Genomic DNA, 27,647 nt, shown 5'->3' on the forward strand with positions numbered 1-27,647 from the left:
AGTCATTCTGCACAGGATTACTGTGCCTTACAAAGTTATTCTTACCCTCAAACTTTTCCACGTTGTCATGTGACAACCACAAGCATCCATCAATGGTATTAGTTTTATCTGACAGACCAACACAATGTTAAGAAAAGTGGAAGAGAGATAATACAGGGATGGAAAAAAATGTTGCAAGCAGAAAAGTGAAAAATGTGTTTCACATTTTTATTTAGCCCTTTCAATTAATACTGAAATCTTATATTTAGTTTTTCTTTGCAAAAAATCTAAGCTTAGTGGGATTGGATGGAGATCGCCTGTCAACATCAAATTTCAAGATTTGCCACAGATTCTTAGTTGGATTGAGGCCTGGACTTTGACTGGGTCATTCTAACTCGATTATATTGTTATCTATGCCAGAGGTGGGACAACCTGTTTTCTGAGGCCAATGTGCTGCATGTTTCAGATGTTCCCCGAATCCACTTCATATGTGAAAGGAAACAAATATAGTAATTTGTGTTGGACCACCAAAAAGTACTATTGAAGTTTGTGCCTGCCATGTGAAAAGATTTAGAAAAGTTTAGGAAGAAAGAACCTTTGCAACTCACCTTCATATCCTCCCATTTGGTGTTGTCTTGTTCTATTAATTTTTCCTGATGCTGACTTTACTTGTAAAGGGATTCTAATTAAAATGTAGGCTTTGACTGCAGACATTCTTTCATTTTCTGCAGTAATAAGAAATCTATATACCAATTTTTCATCACTGAGTTGCAGCTTGTCAACACTAAAATTGTCTTTTGGCGCTACACTTTTTCCCTTGTGTTGTGTAGTTGTATACAGTTGGCGTATTGCATACAGCTCAGCATCCATCTCTGTAAAACTATTTGGAGCTGTGAGAACATGATAGGCTGTTTAAAAATGAAAGCAAATGAATCAGAACAGGACCATTTTGAATTAGAAGTAGGAAACAAAGGTATTTATTATGATATCAATACATTTTATATAAACACATAATAAAAATGCAGTCCTAGAAGCATAATGAGCTTTTTTAAATTATGACTTCTTTTATTGGTCAGACATCCTGCCAGTCTTTCACCTTGATTGCATTAGCAACTTTGAACTTTCTTTGTGGAAAAAAACAAAAGTTACTTCTGATGCTCGTTAATAGCAAATTAGTTTTACACATGAATAAAAACCATTGCTTTGAAATACATTACTAAAAAAAAAAAAAAAAATTAAGAACGCAGAAAAATTTCTGAAGCTAAAGTGTAAATTTTCCACAATAAAGTGAATGTGGTGTGTCAGCGTGTATGAGCTGCGTACCATCGGTACAACACGTGATTTCACAGCATTAAAAAAAAAAAGACAGCAAATACAAATTCAAGTAAAAACAGGATAATGTTAAATTAAAAACCAAATAAAATCCAATTGCTTCTGACATTACAGCTTTTACATCATTTTGTTGTTAAATGTAACAATAGAGTAAAGTAAAAGATCAAAATCCTAACACATCAGTGTATATTCCTGTGAAAATGTACAGTAATCTATGCAAGACTGTCATCGGCAATTTATTATTCTATGTCTTTAAGGACAAATAATATACAGCCCTTACCTATGATAATATCTCTGAGTCACACAGACGAAACAAATATTAATGTTCTCACAATACCCAAATTTGGCAACAGCAGGCAGGACTACAGAATGCCGCCCAAATGTGCAAACCATGCCAATCAAAGCAAAGGATTAGATCCCATGATTGTACCATTATTTCACCTCTCCAAGCAAACACTTGACAGTTATGAAACGGCATCTGAGTTGGGATACAGCTACCTCATTCTGGATTTAATTATTGCTCCACAAATGATCAAAAAACGCATTCAGCATAAGTAAGGTAAAGGAGGGTGTACTGTTTCTTTTACTAGCTGTGTGATATACATCAATGCTCATGCACTGTTTGTGATGAATGATCGTTGTGCAGCAAATATAAAGAGATTCCTATCCCTTTCAGCTCTTATGTTGCACCATCAGGGGGTGAACCTGACGGCTCCCTTCGAACCCAAACCTCATCCTTCTCTGCTTGATTCCTTTCCCCGGAGTTGTCAGTTATTGAGCTCTTCCTCTCTGTGTCGGATGCCATCTCTTCATCAGGTGTCTTGCTCACAGCTGGGGACTGCAGGCTCTTGCTCCCATCTGTTTCAGCTCCCTCCAGGGATAAAGCCATCATGGGGCTCTCCAGATCCGCCTCTTCAGATAGAGCTCTCGGTGTTTGGCAAAACTCGTCATCTTCATCACTTAGGATGTCTGTCTCCTTCATTTCTTCCTGGTCTTCATACTCTTCGAGGTCAAACTGCTCCTCCACCCAGCGGTCTGTGTCACCTGCCAACTCAGACTGCGGCTCATCCTCCTGCTGCAGGGGAACAGAGTCTGATTCCTGCGGTGTAGCAAGGTCCTGCTGTTCTGAGTCCCCATCAAAAACAATGTCGGTGTCTATGGTGAAACGATTGCGCACCAGCTTTCTCCTGCCTAGAGTCCTGGTCGGGGCAGATGCTGGTAGGATAAATAAAAGAAAAACACAATCAGTTATATTACTTTAATACTTTATACAACAACCTTCATCTGTATTTTCACATGCAAGTATTTTAAAGTATACTGTTTCTGCACATCTGGACACTGAAATATTTGTTCATTCTGTTTTGCAAATTAGTTTAAACCCAGTAAGATTGGAATTAAAACATCTTAAAACATGAATATTTGATTCTCAGTTGGAACTGGGTCTGGATGTAGACTGGACCATTCGAATGCACAAATGCACCTTATTCTAAATCATTATTTCCCAAGCTGCATATTTAAGGTTGTTGTCCTGCTGTGTTGTAAATTTGACCCAAAGTCTAAAGTCTTTAGCCACGTCTCACAGGTTTTATTCTGGACTGGGTTTTAGGCTTTAGCTCCTATCTTCCAGTGAACTCTGACCAGCTCTTTTGTGTGGTGTTTTCTGCACCACAGTATTTTGCATCTAGGCCAAAATGTGCATTTATGTATTATTTGCCCAGAGCACATTCTGCCTAAAAAGCAAACTTAAAATAATTTAGCTAAATTGTTTAAACTTAGTAAAATGGGATTAAGAGAATATTAGAACATTAATAGAATTATTAAATCTTCCCACTGATTCTTAATTGGATCTGAATTTTAATTCAGATCCAATTCTAATGGATTTCACTCAAACATGACTTTCTTCTTGCCACTCTAAAACAGATTTGTGGAGAGCACAACTAATAGATGTTCTGCTGATGGATTCTCTAAATTGAGCTGTGGATCTCTGCAGCTCCCCCAGAGTTACCATGGGACTCCTGGCTGCTTCTTTCCTTTTCCACTTTGTCAGTTTAGGTTCATAGCCATGTTTTGGTAGGTTTGGAGTTGTACAATAGTATTTCCATTTTTAAACGATGGACTGAACAAAGTTTGGGATATTTTAAAACCTAACCCCGCTTTATAATGTTGCATAACTTTATCCCTGACCTGTGTGGTGTGTTCCTTGGTCTTCATGATGGTGTTTGTTCACTAATATTCTCTAATAAAACCAGAGGTGGACTCTCTTTACTAATTACGTGGGTTTAGCAGCAAATTGGTTGCACTAGATTATGTTTAGAAGGTAAACCAGCAAAGGTGGATAAACACAAATGCAAAACAATTCAAATGTTTTATTGTAAAACATTTTTGAAAACCATGTTTATATTTTCCTTCCACTTCACAATTATATGCTACTTTTAATTGGTCGTCATGTGACAAAATGTAAAGAAGTTAAAGGGGTATAAAGAATTTTGCAAAGTACTATATTAGCTAGTAGTAAAATGTTTGGATGCAGGAACAACCTGGATTCCACCAAAGATCCTTTCTGTGTCAGTAAGTAAGGAATTGGGGCACTTTAAGCTGTAGGCTGAATACAACCACAGACTGGCATTTACCGGCTCTATTTATGGCTGGACGGGCTCCCTTCAGGGCACAGAGTCGCTTTCCTCCAAATGGCACATACTGCTGGTTCAGGGGTAAACTCTCTGTTTTTAAGAGCTGTCGACGGTGCTTTTCCCTCAAGATGGAGTGGACCGTCTTCAGAAATTCCTTTCTGCTCTCCGGAGAGCTGAGAAAGGAGATAGAAAGGTTGTGTTATCAGTTTGTCACTGTGTTGAGAGCAGCAGGAAGGAGCAGCACACAAGCTTTAATCTGCAATGAAACTCAACCTCCTTCAGGAGAAAATCCTCACCTGCAGCACAAGTGAAATGTCCTCTCGGGTCGTCCCTCTGATTCTGATTTTGTGTGAACTATTTCACACATTGCAGAACTCTCACCGTCTGTGGGACACAAACATTTGCATCATTCACATAGAAACATGGTGAAATTAAAACAAAGCTGTATTCAGTGCATTGTCTACCTGTGTTTGACAGGGATCTGATTTGAAGGGCATCTGTAGGGATCATATGACGGAATCGGAAAGGATCTTTTTCTTCCGAAGATACAGAAACTCGATGAGAGCCGCCCTTAAAACGAACAAAGATTATATGTGAACATTCACTAGAAAGCTACTTTTGAAACCTGTTTCACTTTTATGTTGCTTGTACAGTTGCAGATTCTAAAAGCAGCTCATAGGTGCCTTGTTCGTGTGAAAACTTACAATTTTCTTCTTCTGCTTGGACTCTTCTTTGCATACAAAGACCACAGCAGTTTTGAAAACTGAAATGCATTAGGAAAAAAGGTGTAAGAAAATGGCATGCAGTTACCTCCAAATCATCACTGAAGACATTGCATGTAATTCTGCAAGTTTTTTTAAAACATTCCAGAACAATTGTGATAATTTGGAATGTCAAAGCTTATTGATATTGCAGGTATGAAAACATTATCAACACTGAAGACCTTCTGCACTATCATGCTACAGCAATAACCCTAAATGCTGTGCAGTTGTATGTGTAAAAGCTCATATTGACATGTTACAATCACATACTTGAATGCGTTTTATTGGGATGTTATACAGGTCCTTCTCAAAATATTAGCATATTGTGATAAAGTTCATTATTTTCCATAATGTAATGATGAAAATTTAACATTCATATATTTTAGATTCATTGCACACTAACTGAAATATTTCAGGTCTTTTATTGTCTTAATATGGATGATTTTGGCATACAGCTCATGAAAACCCAAAATTCCTATCTCACAACATTAGCATATTTCATCCGACCAATAAAAGAAAAGTGTTTTTAAAACAAAAAACGTCAACCTTCAAATAATCATGTACAGTTATGCACTCAATACTTGGTTGGGAATCCTTTGGCAGAAATGACTGCTTCAATGCGGCGTGGCATGGAGGCAATCAGCCTGTGGCACTGCTGAGGTCTTATGGAGGCCCAGGATGCTTCGATAGCGGCCTTTAGCTCATCCAGAGTGTTGGGTCTTGAGTCTCTCAACGTTCTCTTCACAATATCCCACAGATTCTCTATGGGGTTCAGGTCAGGAGAGTTGGCAGGCCAATTGAGCACAGTGATACCATGGTCATTAAACCATTTACCAGTGGTTTTGGCACTGTGAGCAGGTGCCAGGTCGTGTTGAAAAATGAAATCTTCATCTCCATAAAGCTTTTCAGCAGATGGAAGCATGAAGTGCTCCAAAATCTCCTGATAGCTAGCTGCATTGACCCTGCCCTTGATAAAACACAGTGGACCAACACCAGCAGCTGACACGGCACCCCAGACCATCACTGACTGTGGGTACTTGACACTGGACTTCTGGCATTTTGGCATTTCCTTCTCCCCAGTCTTCCTCCAGACTCTGGCACCTTGATTTCCGAATGACATGCAGAATTTGCTTTCATCCGAAAAAAGTACTTTGGACCACTGAGCAACAGTCCAGTGCTGCTTCTCTGTAGCCCAGGTCAGGGGAATGCGGCACCTGTAGCCCATTTCCTGCACACGCCTGTGCACGGTGGCTCTGGATGTTTCTACTCCAGACTCAGTCCACTGCTTCCGCAGGTCCCCCAAGGTCTGGAATCGACCCTTCTCCACAATCTTCCTCAGGGTCCGGTCACCTCTTCTCGTTGTGCAGCGTTTCTGCCACACTTTTTCCTTCCCACAGACTTCCCACTGAGGTGCCTTGATACAGCACTCTGGGAACAGCCTATTCGTTCAGAAATTTCTTTCTGTGTCTTACCCTCTTGCTTGAGGGTGTCAATAGTGGCCTTCTGGACAGCAGTCAGGTCGGCAGTCTTACCCATGATTGGGGTTTTGAGTGATGAACCAGGCTGGGAGTTTTAAAGGCCTCAGGAATCTTTTGCAGGTGTTTAGAGTTAACTCGTTGATTCAGATGATTAGGTTCATAGCTCGTTTAGAGACCCTTTTAATGATATGCTAATTTTGTGAGATAGGAATTTTGGGTTTTCATGAGCTGTATGCCAAAATCATCCGTATTAAGACAATAAAAGACCTGAAATATTTCAGTTAGTGTGCAATGAATCTAAAATATATGAATGTTAAATTTTTATCATTACATTATGGAAAATAATGAACTTTATCACAATATGCTAATATTTTGAGAAGGACCTGTATGTTAGACCAGTGCTTCTCAAAGTTTTTAGCTTCTGACCCACAAAATAAAACAGCAAGAGGTTCGTGACCCCGACTCTTGATGGAGCATACAACCATTTTTACCAAGTTAAGTGGTACAATGACAACACAATCAGCATCAACAGCCACAATTGTCAAGTCTTATTTTTATCTTTTACAATATTTATAGAATATGCTTTATCATTGTCATTTTTGGTATTTAAGTTAATTTCTGAAAAAGATCTCAAGATTCCTCCATTACATAATCGTGACCCCATGTGGTCTCCTGAAGCAAACTTTAAGAACCGCTTTTACACAAAGTAGCGCAAAATTATAAGTTTGATTCTTTCTCAACTCTTGTGTATTTGTACTCCACCCCCTTAGTCATTACTTTGTAGAAATGTTTCTACCAGCTTTTTGAGACTGAAACTTCAGCTCATTCTATGCAAAGTAGCTCAAGCTCAGGCAAATTGAGAGCAACCCTAAGCAGCATTTTTAAATTTTACCACAGTTCCTTATCTGCATTTAGGGTTTGAACTATCACATAAAACCCAAATAAAATACCTTGAAGTTTGTTGTTGTAAGGTGAAAAGTGTGAAAAAATTCAAAGGGTATAAATATGATTGCAAGACATTGGGTTTACAAGGTAATGCAGACTGATATTTCTGTGCAATATCTGACAAACTAAAAGGCCTTTTGTAAATTTCCCAGTGTAGAATAAAGATCATTGACTTACAAGAACAAAAGCTCATTTTAAAGCACTTTTTATGTTTGCTGACTAATTTTATTAACTTAATGGAAGCAGAAAATACTTGTGTTTATTTTTATTACTAAATAAACCCCAAATGGTCTGAGTGGGTTAACTGTTAAAATCTGAGTTGTGCCTTTGTTAACATATTGTAACACAGAGCCATTTTCTGGTGCCTTTTGATGCTGAAACACATAGGAAAGTAAAATAGATTGATTCAACTGAATATCATCACTGACATACCAAATGTTGCCATCTGTGGTTCTTTCTTCCATTTTCCCAGGGAAACAGGTGGGTTGATCCATGTCACTATGTTGTGGAGCAGCAGATCACCCATCGATAGATCAGCCACCTGGCAGTTGTGTGAAAATATCAACATTGTCATCTCACAGGGACTCTTTATTTTTGACAGAACAATGTCCAGCTGCACTTGTCCAAACCCACCTCTTTCTTTTCACTGCTCTGCTCAGTGATTAGCTGGTCAAACACAGCTCCAAACTCCTCATGGATCTTCTGCATTTCATTGATGTGGCTGGCAACCTTGTTCATGGCCTTTATAGCAACTAGAGTCAAGCAGAAAACATTGTGTTTTGAGCTAAACTGTTGTGACGGTTCATGTAATACGTTCCGATCTCCTGTGTCAGAAAGATTTGATCTCCTCAGTAACTGTGACATTGTCTTACCATCCAAATGGTAGTGTTCCTCACTGTCTGGATCTGTTAGTGAGTAGAGCTCCCTTAGCAGAAGGGGGTATTTTAGCACCCTCTGTATGGGTTTAATCAAGTAAGATTCTAGGGTGTAAGAGTGCTGCTGTTTGGGGTTCCGCTCATCAAGAAAGGCCTTGAAATAAGGGTCAGTTTTGGCTGAAATGACAAAAACATTCATGCGTTTGCAAAAGGTTTGAACAGGTAATACAGTTTGTAGCAGTTTAAATAAATATTTTTGACATGTAATTTGGCATACTTATGATGAAGGGATATTAAGGCATATAAAGGTTCAAAACTGCCAAAAGTTTCCATCATATTCTTATAGCTTAGTCCTTTCAATGAGATGCCAGGGAAAGTATGGAGTAAACAGCGTTCCCTCCGGCTGAATGCTACAAAAAAAAAAAAACACAAGGACCCTCCCCTCCTCAACCTGTTGCTACACACTGCCAGTCAGCTGGCTTAATGAAATGTAGCTATTTAGAAAAACATCCAAGTATAACATTACATTAAAACATCCAAGTACAATTTATGTTAAATATGTAGTGCAGGCAGGTACAGTTGGACATTTCTGAGCTTTGATGTTGTAGCTGCTGATTTAAAATGCTAACAAAGTACATGTGGAAACAAATATAACATTTTAGAAAGTTTCAACAACTGAGAACTTTTTAGTAATAATTACTTTCACCTGTAGCTGACAGATGTCTGTTCTTATTACTAAATCACAACCTTATGCAGTTCTTTACTTTATGCAGTTCAGTTACAAGTTAGTGAGCTCCTGTTTGTTTGAAATCCTGTAAAATATGGTCACCTTCTGGATTCGGGCAGCGTTGGTGCAGTTATTTGTTGCCATTGTACATTGCATTTCTGTCTGTGGAAGTTTATATATTCTGTATCAACATTGTTGGCAGAGCATTGCTAGTAGGGTTGCAGGATCTCATTTCTTTAGATTATGCGATATTGTTATATTTCGTTAAAGTAAAGCCTTTCTTGCAAAGTGCCATCTATGGTTTGCCGTCTTGCTTAGAGGAAACGGGTTTAAGCCAATATGAGATCTGAATATGAAGGTGAGCACTTAATGCTGGATTCAATTAGTCTCTTAAATTGGAGTTAGCATCCAGGAATAACATCACTCCTGAGAAAAGGGCATTCTAGTGGCAGAAAATCCGAGGACTAATAAAATACTACCAATCTTTTTGAGGCTTGAGCTCTTATTTTTAAAAAGGTAAGAAATTAAGTAGTACAAGAGACACCATATGTTTTGACAAATTTGTTTTAGGGCTGCATGATGCAGGAAGAAATATAATTGCTATACTATTGCCTAAAATAGAGATAATGATATTGATTATGATTAACTCACATTTTTCAAACAATTTTCTTTCTTTACCATGAGAATGGTGGAGAATGGTGGGCATTACATCAAATAGAGTATCGATATGCAAAGGTCGAATGCATGACACCTGAAATATAGTATTCTCCTAATTATGGCATTCAAGCAGTATTTTGCAATTGCAATACTGTTTACACTGAGTATAGCGAGTCCATAAGTGTGCAGCTTTATTGTCAATATTCAAACAAAGGGTACTACGTTCAACCGTTGCTTCCAAGAAAGATAAACACTTTTTGAAAATCTTTCCAGTCACAAAAAACACAGTCAAGCTAAGGGAGCACCACACAGCACTCCTATAAATTTAATCTGTTTTAAAAGTAGCAGAAACGCTGTAGACCAACCGACTATGAGCTGGCTACCCCAGCAGATAACCTGACTAAATAACCAGCTGATTCTTGTGTTACTTTAAAAAAAGAGCATAAGGGCAAAATGTATAATATTCTGTGCAATTAGTACAACTACTAATAAGATACTACACATTTTAGGCTTAAGACTATGTATACAAATTGAAATAAAATTAATAAAATGCTATAACATTATAATTACAATATTACATTATTTTTAGCAGCAGTAGAAGTAAATGATGCCTTTCTGCTTTAGTGAAAGCAATCGCATCATGCTATACATTTTTGTTTTAATATTTATGTAAATACCATACATAAATGATAGTTTGACTCTGTTATACTTTGAGAACCCCATACTGACCCATGCCGAAAAGTACTGAAGAGATTGTGATAAACAGTAATAAAAGCTTTGCTACTGTGGGGTAAAAGTTTGATCCACTGAGTGCACATTTCTGCTCGACTTTTAGAAAAACACATTAGTCACAGTCTTGCCAAATACATTAAATTGTTTTGTGTTTTTTCTTGAAAGGGAATAAGTATTTTAAAACTCCTGTATTCTAAAAGCCCCACAGAAACCTGCATAGGAGATGAGCAGTTGACTCACTGAATATAAATGTGGCAAACAAAGCCATCCAGTGAAGTTATAGAGAGTGGGTGTAGTAGCTTCAGAACAGTCTGTTCAACACTTCTAATTAAATATCATGCAATTTTGCCAGGCTTTTAACCCTGAGAGCTTCCAGCTGGAAAGTATACCGGGGTCAGATGGACAACTGTGGCTGACAATTCTGCAGAGGAGATTTATTGAGAATTGCAATATACAGCAGATGGGTTCCGGATAAATACACACTCTGCTGTGAGCCAAGGTGGAATGTCAGCCTAAGGAAAGAAAATCTACTCACCCTTCACAAGAACCTTTGGGACCTTGGTGTGGCTGGCGCAGAAAGCACTGTAGATCTTAAAACGGTCCGCATAGTACAAGAAAGAGCCTCCCAAAGAAAACAGTATTTTCTGTGAAAGAGTTCGGCTAGTCAAAAAAAGTTCATCTAAATGCTTGATTCTGTTTATATTTCTGGTCTATGTCTAAAAAAGGAGTTGTACCTTAAACTGATACACGCTCTCCAGCTTCTCCAGATCTGGAACCAATCTGGTCCCATCTTCCAGGGTTTTTAGAAACTCAACCTGGAATTCCACCATTTCCGGTAAGTTGCCAAACAGAACATCCAACTGGAAAAATATATAAAACAATGTCCATGTTATAATATTTAAATAGCTTATTTTAGTCCTCTGTAACAGTTAGTGTGTAAATTCAAATTGTCATATGACATTTTTACATTCATTGCAAATGCATGTAAAAAAAACTCTCGTCATTCTCTCTCATTATCAATCCCTCTTGTTCTACAGAGTATCACTTCACATGATTATGCAACAAACCATTAACAGAATATATCACCAGAGCTGGTCTCTAAAAGCTACCATTGAAAAGCTAATGCATGGGAAGCATTTCACATACCTCATCCTGTGTGAGGAAGTTCTCTTTCTGCAGAGGGGTTAAATATCTCCCAATGAGACAATTGAGATCCTGCAAGAAAAGAGTTAATTTTGTTTGATTTGATTTTGTTTTACCATGTGGGATACTGACAAAAATACAGTTTCAGGCGAGGCTTACAAATTTGTCAGATACATTGTGGATGCAGCAGGAAATTGACATTCATCATCAAGAGTCTGAGGAAATGTTAGATGCCTTTTTAAGGATTTGTTTTAAAAAGAAGGAGATAGAGACCAAGTCACTTTTGGCAGCAACTGATACCCAAATGTGACATGCAGGATGTTTGTGAAAAATGGCTAAATCTAAGATGTCCTGATCAAACAACATTTTAAGCGCCTTAGTCAACTGTTCGGAAGCTGGTAGAAATGAAAAAGCCTCAGTTTTAGGGCAGCACAAAAGGCACGTGGGAACAGCAAACTGTATGATCTCCAGTCCAAGTTATTTAATTTCAGTAATTAAATTCAAAGAGTGAAAGTTATATGTACAGTGCCTTGTGAAAGTTTTCAAAAGAGTGGCAGCACAGAGAGGGTTACCAAAGGTAACCCTGAAGGAGTTGCAGAGTTCTACAGCAGAGACTGGAGTATCTGTCCATAGGGCCACAATAAGCCGTGCACTCCATAGAGCTGGGCTTTATGGAAGATTGGCCAGATAAAAGGCATTACTTAGTATTAAAAATGCACGTAAAGAAGAAGATGCACGATCCCCACAGTAAAATATGGTGGTGGCAGCATCATGCAGGGACCGGAAAAGTGGTCTGAATTGAGGGATGGTGCTAAATACAGGGATATACTTGAGCAAAACCTGTCTGCCTGGGATTTAAGACTGGGATGGAGGTTCACCTTCCAGCAGAACAATGATCCAAAGCATACAGCTAAAGCAACATTTGCTAGGTTTAGGGAAAACATTTAAATGTGTTCGAGTGGCCTAGACAAAGTCCAGACCTCAATCCAATTGAGAATCAGTGGTTACTTGAGCTGTAAATTGTGAAAATGTGTGAAAATGTGTTCTGTAACTGAAATGTTGCAAACTCAAACAACCCATTTTAATTCCAGGTTTGAGGCAACAAAACATACCAAGGGGGTTGAATACTTGCAAGGCACTGTAGATTCATTACACCCAGTTTGATATATGGGTCCTTCTCAAAAAAGTAGCATATTGTGATAAAGTTCATTATTTTCCATAATGTCATGATGAAAATTTAACATTCATATATTTTAGATTCATTGCACACTAACTGAAATATTTCAGGTCTTTTATTGTCTTAATACGGATGATTTTGGCATACAGCTCATGAAAACCCAAAATTCCTATCTCACAAAATTAGCATATCATTAAAAGGGTCTCTAAACGAGCTATGAACCTAATCATCTGAATCAACGAGTTAACTCTAAACACCTGCAAAAGATTCCTGAGGCCTTTAAAACTCCCAGCCTGGTTCATCACTCAAAACCCCAATCATGGGTAAGACTGCCGACCTGACTGCTGTCCAGAAGGCCACTATTGACACCCTCAAGCAAGAGGGTAAGACACAGAAAGACATTTCTGAACGAATAGGCTGTTCCCAGAGTGCTGTATCAAGGCACCTCAGTGGGAAGTCTGTGGGAAGGAAAAAGTGTGGCAGAAAACGCTGCACAACGAGAAGAGGTGACCGGACCCTGAGGAAGATTGTGGAGAAGTGCCGATTCCAGACCTAGGGTGACCTGCGGAAGCAGTGGACTGAGTCTGGAGTAGAAACATCCAGAGCCACCGTGCACAGGCGTGTGCAGGAAATGGGCTACAGGTGCCGCATTTCCCAGACCTGGGCTACAGAGAAGCAGCACTGAACTGTTGCTCAGTGGTCCAAAGTACTTTTTTCGGATGAAAGCAAATTCTGCATGTCATTCGGAAATCAAGGTGCCAGAGTCTGGAGGAAGACTGGGGAGAAGGAAATGCCAAAATGCCAGAAGTCCAGTGTCAAGTACCCACAGTCAGTGATGGTCTGGGGTGCCGTGTCAGCTGCTGGTGTTGGTCCACTGTGTTTTATCAAGGGCAGGGTCAATGCAGCTAGCTATCAGGAGATTTTGGAGCACTTCATGCTTCCATCTGCTGAAAAGCTTTATGGAGATGAAGATTTCATTTTTCAGCACGACCTGGCACCTGCTCACAGTGCCAAAACCACTGGTAAATGGTTTACTGACCATGGTATCACTGTGCTCAATTGGCCTGCCAACTCTCCTGACCTGAACCCCATAGAGAATCTGTGGGATATTGTGAAGAGAACGTTGAGAGACTCAAGACCCAACACTCTGGATGAGCTAAAGGCCGCTATCGAAGCATCCTGGGCCTCCATAAGACCTCAGCAGTGCCACAGGCTTATTGCCTCCATGCCACGCCGCATTGAAGCAGTCATTTCTGCCAAAGGATTCCCGACCAAGTATTGAGTGCATAACTGTACATGATTATTTGAAGGTTGACGTTTTTTGTATTAAAAACACTTTTCTTTTATTGGTCGGATGAAATATGCTAATTTTGTGAGATAGGAATTTTGGGTTTTCATGAGCTGTATGCCAAAATCATCCGTATTAAGACAATAAAAGACCTGAAATATTTCAGTTAGTGTGCAATGAATCTAAAATATATGAATGTTAAAATTTCATCATGACATTATGGAAAATAATGAACTTTATCACAATATGCTAATTTTTTGAGAAGGACCTGTATATCAGTACATTTTGATATGGTTTACAGCCAATGAAAACCCAGTTTCTCAGAAAGTCTGAATATTACATAGGAACAAAAAATAAATAAAAGAACTGATTTTTAATGTGGCACAGTGACCGGACTTTTCTTTAGTTGTGTTGTATTCTAAATTGTATATTTCATGTGGATGTAAATGTCACAGAGTGTGAAGGACAAGTAGAGAGGCACAAAATCCAAGACCCTAGTCGTCTGCTGGTGTGGATCCACTGTGTTTTCTTATGTCAGCTCAGCCGTGTGCTTCATGCTTCTGTCTACTAACACGCTTTCGAGGATATGCCGACTTCGTTTGCAGCAGTACTTGGGATCTGCCCACACTGACAAAGCTACCAATACTCGGTTTAATGACCATGGCATCACTGTGCTTGATTAGCCAGCCAACTAACCTGACCGAAACCTCACAGATAATCTATGGGGTATTGTCAACAGGAAGATGAGAGACACCAGACCCATCAAAGCAAACGAGATGGAGGACACTATTAAAGCAATCTGTGCATCCTTAACACTTAAGCAATACCAAAGGCTGGCCACGTCCATGCCCCAGCACATTAATGCAGTAATTAATGCAAAACAACTCACCATGTACTGAATGCATACACTGTACCATATAACAAACCTTTCTGTAGGACGACATTTTTGTATTAAGCCATTTTTTTAAATCAGTCTTAACTAACAATTTTCTTCAATTTTCTGAGGAACAGAATATTGGGTTTTTGCTATAACATTGAATCATAAAAATGAACAGAAATAATTGCTTGAAATTAAATCACTCTTTAGGGGTTTCCCTGTTTTAACCGATTTTCTGAAAAAAAAAACTGATATGCATTTGTCTAAAAGACCACTATAAAAACAACCATACAAACTAATATGACTGCAACATTTATTTTTAAATTGTTAATTATTATATAAAGTCCTCTCTGGTGTTTGTCCCTCTGGCTTTTTAGTCCCTGTGGCTTTTTTCATGAGCAGTTAAACACACAAACATAAAGCGCGACCTAATGTCAGACCAAAGTTAATTAGAACAAATCACCCAAAAAAAAAAAAAAACACCCCCTTGAACCAAATGCAATATACAATCAATCATTTGTAATGGGATTTCTATAATAAGTACATTTGTGCTTCCTGAAATGAAAGATAGGAAAATGTCAAGACTGTCTGAATAACTATTATATACCATCTCTAACCCAGTTAATCCACTGAGCCATTTTTATACCGGGTAGGGAAAGATTATAAAATATCCAGACAAGGGCACAGCTGTGTCCCCATCATGTCTCCAGGGACACGGAGATAAATATGGATTGGTTATATAGAATAGACCATATGAAGCTTAGCACACCTCAAGATGGATGGGAAATCTGACTGATAAACAGGAGAATACATGCACTCACAAACACCATCTGCTTCGTACAAGTAAGATGATCGATACTGACTTTGACATAGGTGCGCTCGGTCTCCACAAGTTCACAGATCACTTTGCGGAGCTTGTCGGCATCAGACAGCTGTCGGGGAGTCGCGGTAGGTGGGAAGGGTGAGTCCGGGCTTGGCGAAGAGGACATGCACTCTGAGGGATTCATGTCATGGAGACTGCGACAGAAAGCAGCAACCTGCTCCGTACTCTTTAAAGAAAAAAAGGAAAAAGGTCATAAAAGGTAAAAGTATAGTCCCAATGTAAAGTCATAAAAGGAAATATGCATGAAGCAACCCATCAACATCTTGAAAGGGAATGTGTAGGCATCACCTACCAACTGATGTGCACAGACTCATGACTGTGCAGAGAGTGAGCCTAGAAAGAGGCAGAGAGGCAGCTCTAAAAAAATCTTTTGCACTAATTTGGTCTATTTCAGTCTATCAGAACTATGACTTTCCGACCTCCTCTTTTTCACTCACATCTCTGGTTGCATTCCTTCTGCTGATGGATTAGTGGTGTAATATTTCAACTCTTTCAATGGATCAAAATATACACACAACACTGCGTCCACAAAGAGTATGGGTTGCTATGGTGATTGGCCCTGATGTGCATTAGACTATTATTTTGGACAAAAATAGACCCCTCTCGACAAAAGCCTACATGGCTGAACAAATAATTGCTTTGTTTGCAAAAGGCTACAGCCTTGGCAGCCAAACAAAAACAAGAAACACCAGCTTGTAACATCAATAGAAACACAAAAGAGAAAGCACAAAAAGGCTCCTTCCTTATCCATCACAACTCGATTTCATCCTATTGTGGAATATCATGACAAAAAAAGATTAACTGAGAAAATCCTGCACAGCGGTCGTGGCCATACAAAAGGCACAGCCAGCAGGAGTACATTAAACAATGTGTAAAGGCGGGCAAAGATGTCTCTGGCTCATAATATGCGCACCTTTCCAGACTTGACAGAAGCAATTTATTCTGTCGCACATACAAATTCCTCTGGGAAGTAATAATGATATAAGCTCCACACAGCTGCAGAGGATGGATGGTTATAATCTTAATTAAATCAAATCAAATCAAAGCCACTGCCAGTCAGTACATCTCACTATATCAAAACTGCCATCTCCTGTACATAAAACGCAACGCACAAATAAAACTGACCTTTATTTCTTAAAAGGATTGTTTCACTACATGTAATGTGAATAAAACAAACAGAAAAGATTTGTTTGGTTTTTTTAATCATTGAGTAATATGTAATGAACAAAATAAATTAAAATGTAATCAGAGACAGACACCTCTAATCTTTTGCAGATTTTTTAAATGTGTTTGCTTGATTTGATAACAATGCTGACAGACATTTATGTGAGGCACGGCAGATGACCATTTGATCCTTCTGAAATATTTCCCGATATTCTCTGAAGGCCTCCACACCAACTCGGAAGTGCTATAATGGCTGAAAACGTAATCCCACAAATGCATTTTATAACATCTGAGAAGAATTTCATCAGAATTTGTGGTGCGAGCATCTACAAAAACTTTCAACTTGAAAGTTGTAGTTGGTGAACAAAGCACAAGTAAACTGTTGAAAATACAGTGAGGAAAATAAGTATTTGAACACCCTGCGACTTTGCAATTTCTCCCACTTAGAAATCATGGAGGGATCCGAAATTTCCATCTTAGGTGCATGTCCACTGTGAGAGACATAATCTAAAAGAAAATCCGGAAATCACAATGTATGATTTTTTTAAATAATTTATTTGTGTGTTACTGCTGCAAATAAGTATTTGAACACCAGCCAATCAGCAAAAAGTCTGGCCCTCAAAGACATGTTAGTCCGCCTCTAAAAAGTCCACCTCCACTCCACTAATTATTCTAAATTAGAAGCACCTGTTTGAGGTCGTTCGCTGCATAAAGACACCTGTCCACCCCACATAATCAGTAAGACTCTAACTACTAACATGGCTAAGACCAAAGAGCTGTCCAAAGACACCAGAGACCAAATTGTAGACCTGCACAAGGCTGGAAAGGGCTACGGAGCAATTGCCAAGCAGCTTGGTGAAAAAAGATCAACTGTTGGAGCAATTATTAGAAAATGGAAAAAGCTAAACATGACTATCAATCTCCCTCGGACTGGGGCTCCATGCAAGATCTCACCTCATGGCGTATCAATGATCCTAAGAAAGGTGAGGAATCAGCCCAGAACTACACGGGAGGAGCTGGTCAATGATCTGAAGAGAGCTGGCACCACTGTTTCCAAGGTTACTATGGGTAATACACTAAGAGGTCATAATTTAAAGTCATGCATGGCACGGAAGGTTCCCCTGCTTAAATCAGCACACGTCCAGGCCCGTCTTAAGTTTGCCTATGACCATTTGGATAATCCAGATGAGTCATGGGAGAAAGTTCTGTGGTCAGATGAGACCAAAATAGAACTTTTTGGGTCTTAATTTCACTTGCCATGTTTGGAGGACGAAGAATGATGAGTACCATCCCAAAAACACCATCCCTATTGTGAAGCATGGGGGTGGAAGCATAATGCTTTGGGGGTGTTTTTCTGCACATGGGACAGGACGACGGCACTGTATTAAGGAGATAATGACCGGGGCCGTGTATTGCGAGATTTTTGGGAACGACCTCCTTCCCTCAGTTAGAGCATTGAAGATGGGTCGTGGCTCGGTCTTCCAACATGATAATGACTTGAAGCACACAGCCAGGATAACCAAGGAGTGGCTCCGTAAGAAGCATATCAAGGTTCTGGAGTGACCTAGCCAGTCTCCAGACCTAAAGCCTATAGAAAATCTTTGAAGGGAGCTCAAACGTGTTTCTCAGCAACAGCCAAGAAACCTGGCTGATCTGGAGAAGGTCTCTGTGGAGGAATGGGCCAAAATCCGTGCTGCAGTTTGTGCAAACCTGGTGAAAAACGACAGGAAACGTTTAACCTCTGTAATTGCAAAGAAAGGCTACTGTGCCAAATATTAACATTGATTTGCACAGGTGTTCAAATACTTATTTGCAGCAGTAACACACAGATAATAGTAAAAATTAATAAAAAAAATCACACATTGTGATTTCCAGATTTTTGTTTTTTTAGATTATGTCTCTCACAGCGGACATGCACCTAAGATGAAAATTTCAGATCCCTCCGTGATTTCTAAGTGGGAGAACTTGCAAAGTCGCAGGGTGTTCAAATACTTATTTTCCTCACAATATATCTGATCTGTGGTTGATGTCAATGTCAACTTTATTTATATAGCACTTTAAAGCTAACATCTTGTATCTATGTGGGTAGTGTGCATGTGCATATACAGGCATGTTTGTGGATGTGTACATGTATGTTCTTTTAGGCATATGCATTTACATATGAATATATGTATACAAGTATGAACACAGATGCACTTATACTCAAGTATGGATAGATTTAGACATGTTTTAAATTATATTTTATATATTTTAATTGGCCATAGGTGTAACAACCCATTTCAGTGCACGTAACTGTCCATATGACAAATAGGCAATTATAAAACTATTAATATATTAAAAAGCTAAAGGTTCTACCTCTTTTTAATTCAAAAGCCAAAGAGTAGAGGTGGGTCTATAAAACTGCATTTAAAGTCTCCAGACTATGAGCAGTTCTTAAATGGATCAATAATTATTTCACAGTTTTTGAACAGCAACAGAGACAGCACGATCACATCTACTTTTTGTGTTTTTGACCTTAGCGTTCTTGTGGATGCATATTGATTTAGACAATCCATTGCATATGAAGGGGCAATACCATTAAGACCATTAATGGTATTGCTGCATGTCTTTCCCCCTCAGTCCATTTCCTGTCAGGTAACTGTCAATAAAGGCCACTAGTTCCAAAAAACAAAGCAATAAAAAAAAAAAATAATAATAATAATAATAAAAGTTAGACAACCCATCAGAAGTGCAAATAAATAGTTTACTCGTGTCATTTTTACTTGGTTATACAAGCAGCCGCCATATTTCATCTGAACCTAAGGTTGGCTGGAGACCTCCGGCTTTTCTAACCAAAATTCCAACTTCAGGTAATGTTTAATTTTTCCGACTTCGAATTTGGAAATTCCCTCCTACCAGTCCTCAAGACATTGTACATTTAGTGCATGACAATTAGCGCATTTTAACACGTATTACACGTGTCTCACTGAAGTGCACTGAGATAGGATAGATTATTGTCCACAGCCTTGGATAGTTTTTATCAGAGATGTTCATGCTTCTAGATCACTGGGTGCCGAGCCTTGGAGCATTGGCTGCTGACTAAAGACAGCAGACGTCGGTTGTTTGATAGAAAATAATAAGAACTGCTTCTCGTGCACCCAGTAGTGTGTATCACCTCATATCATTAGACCTCTAATCATCAGCAGAAATAAGATATCTGTAAGACTATGCTACTGTCTCTAACAAAAACAAAAGAACCAGTCAGAAGTTTGGATGTGCCTATTCATCATTCTTCAAGATGAAAAAAGTTTATGCTTTTTAGGCTCTTTAGTTCAGAGCTCATCATCACACATAAGATGTGTGTTATAATTGCCTCTGACTGTCACCTTCTGTCTGTTCTTCAGATCCAACAAATATTTCTCCCCCTTACGATTCTCCTTTTTCCTCATTTGGTTTTAAAATTTCTGTGACAATGAGTCCACAGCAGTGATGCAGGTTTTAGTTTAGTGACTGAATCTGTGATATTAATGTCAACAGACTTTCACTGAATGCAAAGAATACGAGAAGGTCAAGTCAACAGCATAACTAATCTGTGGCACTAATTTCCTACTCATGTGGTAAATTAGAGGTGAAGAAGAACATGCATGGTGCATGTGTGCACTGCTAATGTAGAGTGAAAACTAAAGAACAAAACTGGACATTTTTTACCACCACTGAAGGTTACCACCCCTCACACAGTGAGAAGACACGAAAACAGTGGCACAAATTAAAATGATAAATGTGTTTTTTAATGCATGTAAATAGAGAACACCAAAACTGATTGCCAAAGATGATTTCAGTCTGCACACATAACAAAATGGGATGACAATGTATTACAGGTCCTTCTCAAAATATTAGCATATTGTGATAAAGTTCATTATTTTCCATAATGTCATGATGAAAATTTAACATTCATATATTTTAGATTCATTGCACACTAACTGAAATATTTCAGGTCTTTTATTGTCTTAATACGGATGATTTTGACATACAGCTCATGAAAACCCAAAATTCCTATCTCACAAAATTAGCATATCATTAAAAGGGTCTCTAAACGAGCTATGAACCTAATCATCTGAATCAACGAGTTAACTCTAAACACCTGCAAAAGATTCCTGAGGCCTTTAAAACTCCCAGCCTGGTTCATCACTCAAAACCCCAATCATGGGTAAGACTGCCGACCTGACTGCTGTCCAGAAGGCCACTATTGACACCCTCAAGCAAGAGGGTAAGACACAGAAAGACATTTCTGAACGAATAGGCTGTTCCCAGAGTGCTGTATCAAGGCACCTCAGTGGGAAGTCTGTGGGAAGGAAAAAGTGTGGCAGAAAACGCTGCACAATGAGAAGAGGTGACCGGACCCTGAGGAAGATTGTGGAGAAGGTCCGATTCCAGACCTTGGGAGACCTGCGGAAGCAGTGGACTGAGTCTGGAGTAGAAACATCCAGAGCCACCGTGCACAGGTGTGTGCAGGAAATGGGCTACAGGTGCCGCATTCCCCAGGTCAAGCCACTTTTGAACCAGAAACAGCGGCAGAAGCGCCTGACCTGGGCTACAGAGAAGCAGCACTGGACTGTTGCTCAGTGGTCCAAAGTACTTTTTTCGGATGAAAGCAAATTCTGCATGTCATTCGGAAATCAAGGTGCCAGAGTCTGGAGGAAGACTGGGGAGAAGGAAATGCCAAAATGCCAGAAGTCCAGTGTCAAGTACCCACAGTCAGTGATGATCTGGGGTGCCGTGTCAGCTGCTGGTGTTGGTCCACTGTGTTTTATCAAGGGCAGGGTCAATGCAGCTAGCTATCAGGAGATTTTGGAGCACTTCATGCTTCCATTTGCTGAGAAGCTTTATGGAGATGAAGATTTCATTTTTCAGCACGACCTGGCACCTGCTCACAGTGCCAAAACCACTGGTAAATGGTTTACAGACCATGGTATCACTGTGCTCCATTGGCCTGCCAACTCTCCTGACCTGAACCCCATAGAGAATCTGTGGGATATTGTGAAGAGAACATTGAGAGACTCAAGACCCAACACTCTGGATGAGCTAAAGGCCGCTATCGAAGCATCCTGGGCCTCCATAAGACCTCAGCAGTGCCACAGGCTGATTGCCTCCATGCCACGCCGCATTGAAGCAGTCATTTCTGCAAAAGGATTCCCGACCAAGTATTGAGTGCATAACTGTACATGATTATTTGAAGGTTGACGTTTTATGTATTAAAAACACTTTTCTTTTATTGGTCGGATGAAATATGCTAATTTTGTGAGATAGGAATTTTGGGTTTTCATGAGCTGTATGCCAAAATCATCCGTATTAAGACAATAAAAGACCTGAAATATTTCAGTTAGTGTGCAATGAATCTAAAATATATGAATGTTAAATTTTCATCATTACATTATGGAAAATAATGAACTTTATCACAATATGCTAATATTTTGAGAAGGACCTGTATTTGTGACAGCTTGCAATCAGAACAGCCTCCTCCTTCCAATATGTGATGTTAAATTGAGTATGTCGGGATCAATGTCTGAACAAGACTCCTGTCAGTCTTCAGCAGGGTTGGAAATCTTATGTCAGACTGACTAATAAGAGATGTAAACAAAAGCATGCATTTATGGCCAATTTAGCTGCACACCCTGGTACAGGGAGGCTCTGAATGTATTGATTGCGAGGGAGCGATGGCACTTTATATCTGCATATATTTTCAGAACCCATAGTATCTTTCAAAGGTTTTTGTGTTCAAACTTTCTTTATACGTAGAAAAGCAGTTTGATTTATTCTCACAGTTTACTTGACAGATAAAACCAGTAGGGATCCAAGCAGATAAAGCAAGTTAAAAACTCATACATATAACAGAAGATTAGGCTGAGCCAGGAATTTAGAAGATGTGGACTGCAGGTGGAGTACATACTTCCAGCAGTTTTGGGAACAGAGCATGAGTCATCTTCATACATCTTCGTTTTCACTGCCGTACTTGTTGCTTCTACTATATGCAGCTTCAACCCGCCTACGGTTGCAGTTCACGCAGAAAAACCAAATATTTTGCTGTGCCCAATTTGAACCAGAGTTCACGCCCTGGAACCTCTTTTTGGCAATGGAAACATGAATCACTGGTTGAAATCACATTGGTGGAAAAGGGGTTACAGAGGAATCCAAGACATTCACCTACAACAGCTGCAATCATTTTGTTAAACCACTGCCCACTCTGTGTGTAATGAATCTTTGCATGATATGAGTTTCATGCTTTGAACTAAATGAACTAAATAACTTTTTGATTGTATTCTTATTTATAGAGCTGCACATGTTTTAAACAGTTATTGCCCACCCAATGTGAAGATATGCAAGAAGCCTTAAAGTAAATTCATCGTTATGACTGCAGTTGCTTAATCTAGGTATTAAGTCCTCTGATTCCTTCTGCCTGTTTTGTCAGCGCAATTTTCCAAGTTTCACAGAGCCAAGAAAGACAGTCACGGTCTGGTCATAGTCCTCACAGTTTGGTCTAATTAACACCATTGCAGTTCTGAGCTCATGGACAGTCATAAGATGGCAAAGAGACAAAGGACGAGCTTTGAAGAAACAACAATGCTTTTTGGATTATATTCTATGAACAAAATGTAAATCAAACAGACAGCCATGGGTTAAAGTGTGAGACTTCAGTTGATTATTTCCCAAAACATATGAAATATAGATGAAACACAAAGCATCACTGCACTGATGAAGTAGAGAGAGAATTACATATCTGCTCTCTGAATCTGACAAAACTGATATCACAGCTCAAGACTGCAAGGGAAAAAGCGCCCCAGCAGTCAATCATCGCAGCAACATGGAGGGTAGTTTGTCAAAGTCTTGTCAAACCCAGGTTTCACAGATCAGATCTGTAGAGAAGGAACTCCTGCCTGCAGCCGTTTGTTTGCTTATTTTCTTGTGAAGCACTCCGGTGATTATGGGGCAACTCTGCGACACATCGATGACTCACAGCTTCCTGTCTTTAGCAAACAATAAGGGGTTTTAAACAAAAGCGATGATGGAAAGGTGTTTTCTTCCCTCAACTAGGAATAACAGCTACTACAGCAGTAACAGCAACCCAGGTAAAGAGAGATATGGGATAGAAATCTCACCAGATGCAGCATGTCATAGATGGAGTCTGCAGAGCGCTTTCTGTGCTTGCTCCACTTCAGGACGGACATTGCCCAGTGCAGTTGGACAGTCAGCGTCAGGTAGTGACGGAGAGTGCAGGAGAGAACTCCAGGTATCTTAAAAGTCAAGTCTGCACTGTGCCTCTGAAAAACATTTCGTTGCCCACTTTTGCCTTTCCTGTTTTAAAAAAGAAGGTGCTGTGGTCCTTGAGTGAAGCTGCACAGCCTCCTCCTCTCCGCCCACCAGCACTTACAGCCTTCCAGCTCCCCCTCTTTTGCGCCTTCACATACTGCTGTAGCTCTGTCACTAATATTCTTCTGTTTTCTCTCTGCTTTTCTCTCTTCCTTTACAGACTCTGTAAACTCAGGCACACTGAGTGAGCGTGAGTATCTGTCCAGCTCTGGCAACATTGTAAATGAGTTTTAATAATCCCTGAACCTAGCGCAAAGCAGTGCAAAGCAGTAGGAAGGAAGGCATTTCCTCCTCAAAGGTTGCTGTGGAGCAGGATTGGCTGGGTAAGCAACACAGCAGTAGAATATAAATGTAAGGTTTGATGAAGAGGGCGAGGGGAGGGCTTTGCAGGAAAAACACATAATGAAGAATTTATTTATAAATTGTAATAAATCATATGAAATAGAAGCTTGGATAGGCTACAAACTCCTATTACAATGATGGCATATGCATATATTCCAGTTGTGCAAATGAAATTTGGTCTCCAGGTAGACAATTTGATCTTAAAAGAAATACTAATCATATGTCTGAGAAAAGTCAATGAATCCGTAGGAAGAATTCATTTTGTTTAAGCCTTGATGCCGTAGAAGAGCATGCACTGCACGGGACGAAATCAGGACAGCTTCAAATAACTACAACTCTTAGATAGGGGAAGGAAATCAGTGAACATCGCTGAGTTTACAGTGCCTTGCAAAAGGATACCCATCCTCTGAACCTTTATGCAATAGACCAATACAAAGGAGTATTGGGGAGCTTAATGTGGAAGTAAAAATATTTTTGACAAAAAACAATCGAAAGGTGTGCCATGCATTTCTGTTGAACCCGTGCTGTGTTCCTTTGTTTTGATGGCCTCCACAATACAGCTGAATTTATGAGATTACATTAAACACATGTGGCCTCTTATTGTGTGACTTCTAAAAGTGTTTGTTTGGGGTATCAGAGTAAAGAGGGCTAAAAACAAATGCTAACACCTTATAGATTTATATTTGAGAAAATAAGAAGAAGAATCAAACCAAGAATCTTCTACTTCACAATTACAGCTACTTTCTGTTGGTCTACCACAAACAATCCCAATAAAATACACTGAAGTTTGTGGTTGCTAGCTGTTTAGCTGTTATGTTTTTTACATAACTTTGTATTTTTATGCACAATATTTTGCAGCAGCATATACAGGGGTTGAACAATGAAACTGAAAAACCTGTCATTTTAGTGTGGGAGGTTTCATGGCTAAATTGGACCAGCCTGGTAGCCAGTCTTCATTGATTGCACATTGCACCAGTAAGAGCAGAGTGTGAAGGTTCAATTAGCAGGGTAAGAGCACAGTTTTGCTCAAAATATTGAAATGCACACAACATTATGGGTGACATACCAGAGTTCAAAAGAGGACAAATTGTTGGTGCATGTCTTGAGGGCGCATCTGTGACCAAGACAGCAAGTCTTTGTGATGTATCAAGAGCCACGATATCCAGGTTAATGTCAGCATACCACCAAGAAGGACGAACCACATCCAACAGGATTAACTGTTGACACAAGAGGAAGCTGTCTGAAATGGATGTTCAGGTGCTAACCCGGATTGTATCCAAAAATCATAAAACCACAGCTGCCCAAATCACGGCAGAATTAAATGTACATCTCAACTCTCCTGTTTCCACCAGAACTGTCCGTCGGGAGCTCCACAGGGTCAATATACACGACCGGGCTGCTATAGCCAAACCTTTGGTCACTCATGCCAATGCCAAACGTTGGTTTCAATGGTGCAAGGAGCGCAAATCTTGGGCTGTGGACAATGTGAAACATGTATTGTTCTCTGATGAGTCCACCTTTACTGTTTTCCCAACATCCGGGAGAGTTACGGTGTGGAGAAGCCCCAAAGAAGCGTACCACCCAGACTGTTGCATGCCCAGAGTGAAGCATGGGTGTGGATCAGTGATGGTTTGGGCTGCCATATCATGGCATTCCCTTGGCCCAATACTTGTGATAGATGGGCGCGTCACTGCAAAGGACTACTGAACCATTCTTGAGGACCATGTGCATCTAATGGTTCAAACATTGTATCCTGAAGGCGGTGCCGTGTATCAGGATGACAATGCACCAATACACACAGCAAGACTGGTGAAAGATTGGTTTGATGAACATGAAAGTGAAGTTGAACATCTCCCATGGCCTGCACAGTCACCAGATCTAAATATTATTGAGCCACTTTGGGGTGTTTTGGAGGAGCGAGTCAGGAAACGTTTTCCTCCACCAGTATCACGTAGTGACCTGGCCACTATCCTGCAAGAAGAATGGCTTAAAATCCCTCTGATCACTGTGCAGGACTTGTATATGTCATTCCCAAGACGACTAGTACTTAAAAAAGTCACATGGAAGTCCTTTTAAAGTAAGAGCCTGCTGTCTTAATTAAACCATGTTTTTTTCCATCAGAAGGAGAACATTTTTTTATCAGCCAAAAGAGACTTAACTTATTCTTCATTTTGACAGTTATGCTCTCAGATGTATTTTGCAATTTGTGTCTTTAGATCAATACACCTCAGTCACTCTAATGCCTAATAACTGTGCACAATAAAAGATTAAAAATCAAGCTTGATGAAGACAAACATCACCAACATGCTCCAGTTGGAATGCTCTGTCATATGTCAGTTGTCTTTATGATGTAGTTTTCCTTAGGCATAAAGGGGATTTTTTGTATTTAGGTCTTAATCATTTATTTTGTCAGAGGCTACTACATTTCTTTACAGTAGTGTTTAGTCAAAGAAAGCCCCAACACAGATTTGTATTAAACTGCAGCACCTATAAGTAAACGTGAGTACAAACTGCAGAGCTTTGGTAAAACGATTAAATGAGCCAGTAACAGGCGGTGACGCAAACACTGCTGAAGCAAATGTTCATAAGAGGTTTTTTTTCATAACAGAAAGCTGAGAAAGGTTGCTGTGAAGGACACGTAGCAAGCATCAAAGCAAGATGTGCGCTCACATGTTTGCTGCAGTCTTACCTTTCTGCACTCATAAAACTCGCTGAAGATCTCCGCATCATCTAGGCTGTCTCCAGAGCTCTCAAGCAACAGTCCCACACCATCGTCCAGAATCTCCTCTGAATCACAAACAATCATGAGCTTTTTTGTTCCATATTAATGTATTTTCTTATTTTTTCATATTAAAACGATTTTACTAAAGTCATGGTTGAGAGACCCAATTTATTTGTTTAAAACTAAACGTATAATATGGGTCTTCTATTTTCTAATTTATTTAGTATTTTTTTCCAGGACTGTCTTTGCTGGCAAAATGGCCATACAGTTTGCAGTTGAAATTTTCCTTTCCACCCTTTCGATGCATAGACGTCACTACGGTAAACAGCTGTTCAAAAGCTGTTAAAAATATTGGTAACATATTAACTTTGGATAATTACAATCGTTAATATTTTTGAGCATTTAGCAAATTCGAAAACTAAACATCTGCTCATAAAATTCACATCATGCATCACTCCATCTTTGACAAACCATTACAGCCATTAAATGTTCTTGAAAATACTTTAACAGTAACTAATTTCTAGGGTAAAATAAATCTGTATTTTTAATAGACTGTAAAATTCAGGTTTTGCAAATAAATCTTTATTTTAT

General features: G+C 39.4%; 1 protein-coding gene across 3 annotated transcripts in view; it reads right to left on the bottom strand.

Moving 5' to 3' along the window:
* Positions 1-933: 933 nt before the first annotated feature.
* LOC124884248 (rho guanine nucleotide exchange factor TIAM1-like) overlaps positions 934-27,647 on the bottom strand; it is an 80,284-nt gene continuing 53,570 nt past the window's right edge. For 2 of the 3 annotated variants that reach the window (XM_047392061.1, XM_047392062.1), the window contains exons 15-27: positions 27,024-27,121; positions 15,465-15,650; positions 11,263-11,331; positions 10,851-10,976; positions 10,652-10,760; positions 7,998-8,177; positions 7,759-7,877; positions 7,558-7,666; positions 4,646-4,704; positions 4,406-4,511; positions 4,238-4,325; positions 3,942-4,114; positions 934-2,526 (exon numbers count right to left, since the gene is read on the bottom strand). In XM_047392061.1, coding sequence (XP_047248017.1) covers positions 1,991-2,526; positions 3,942-4,114; positions 4,238-4,325; positions 4,406-4,511; positions 4,646-4,704; positions 7,558-7,666; positions 7,759-7,877; positions 7,998-8,177; positions 10,652-10,760; positions 10,851-10,976; positions 11,263-11,331; positions 15,465-15,650; positions 27,024-27,121 — 1,958 coding nt within the window. In that variant the 3' untranslated portion in view covers positions 934-1,990. Of the gene's footprint in view, positions 2,527-3,941; positions 4,115-4,237; positions 4,326-4,405; positions 4,512-4,645; positions 4,705-7,557; positions 7,667-7,758; positions 7,878-7,997; positions 8,178-10,651; positions 10,761-10,850; positions 10,977-11,262; positions 11,332-15,464; positions 15,651-23,781; positions 24,270-27,023; positions 27,122-27,647 lie in introns of those variants that run through there. The other variant, XM_047392064.1, reaches the window with a different exon arrangement.

The sequence above is a fragment of the Girardinichthys multiradiatus genome, chromosome 18 (assembly GCF_021462225.1).
Source record: "Girardinichthys multiradiatus isolate DD_20200921_A chromosome 18, DD_fGirMul_XY1, whole genome shotgun sequence".
NCBI lineage: Eukaryota > Metazoa > Chordata > Actinopteri > Cyprinodontiformes > Goodeidae > Girardinichthys > Girardinichthys multiradiatus.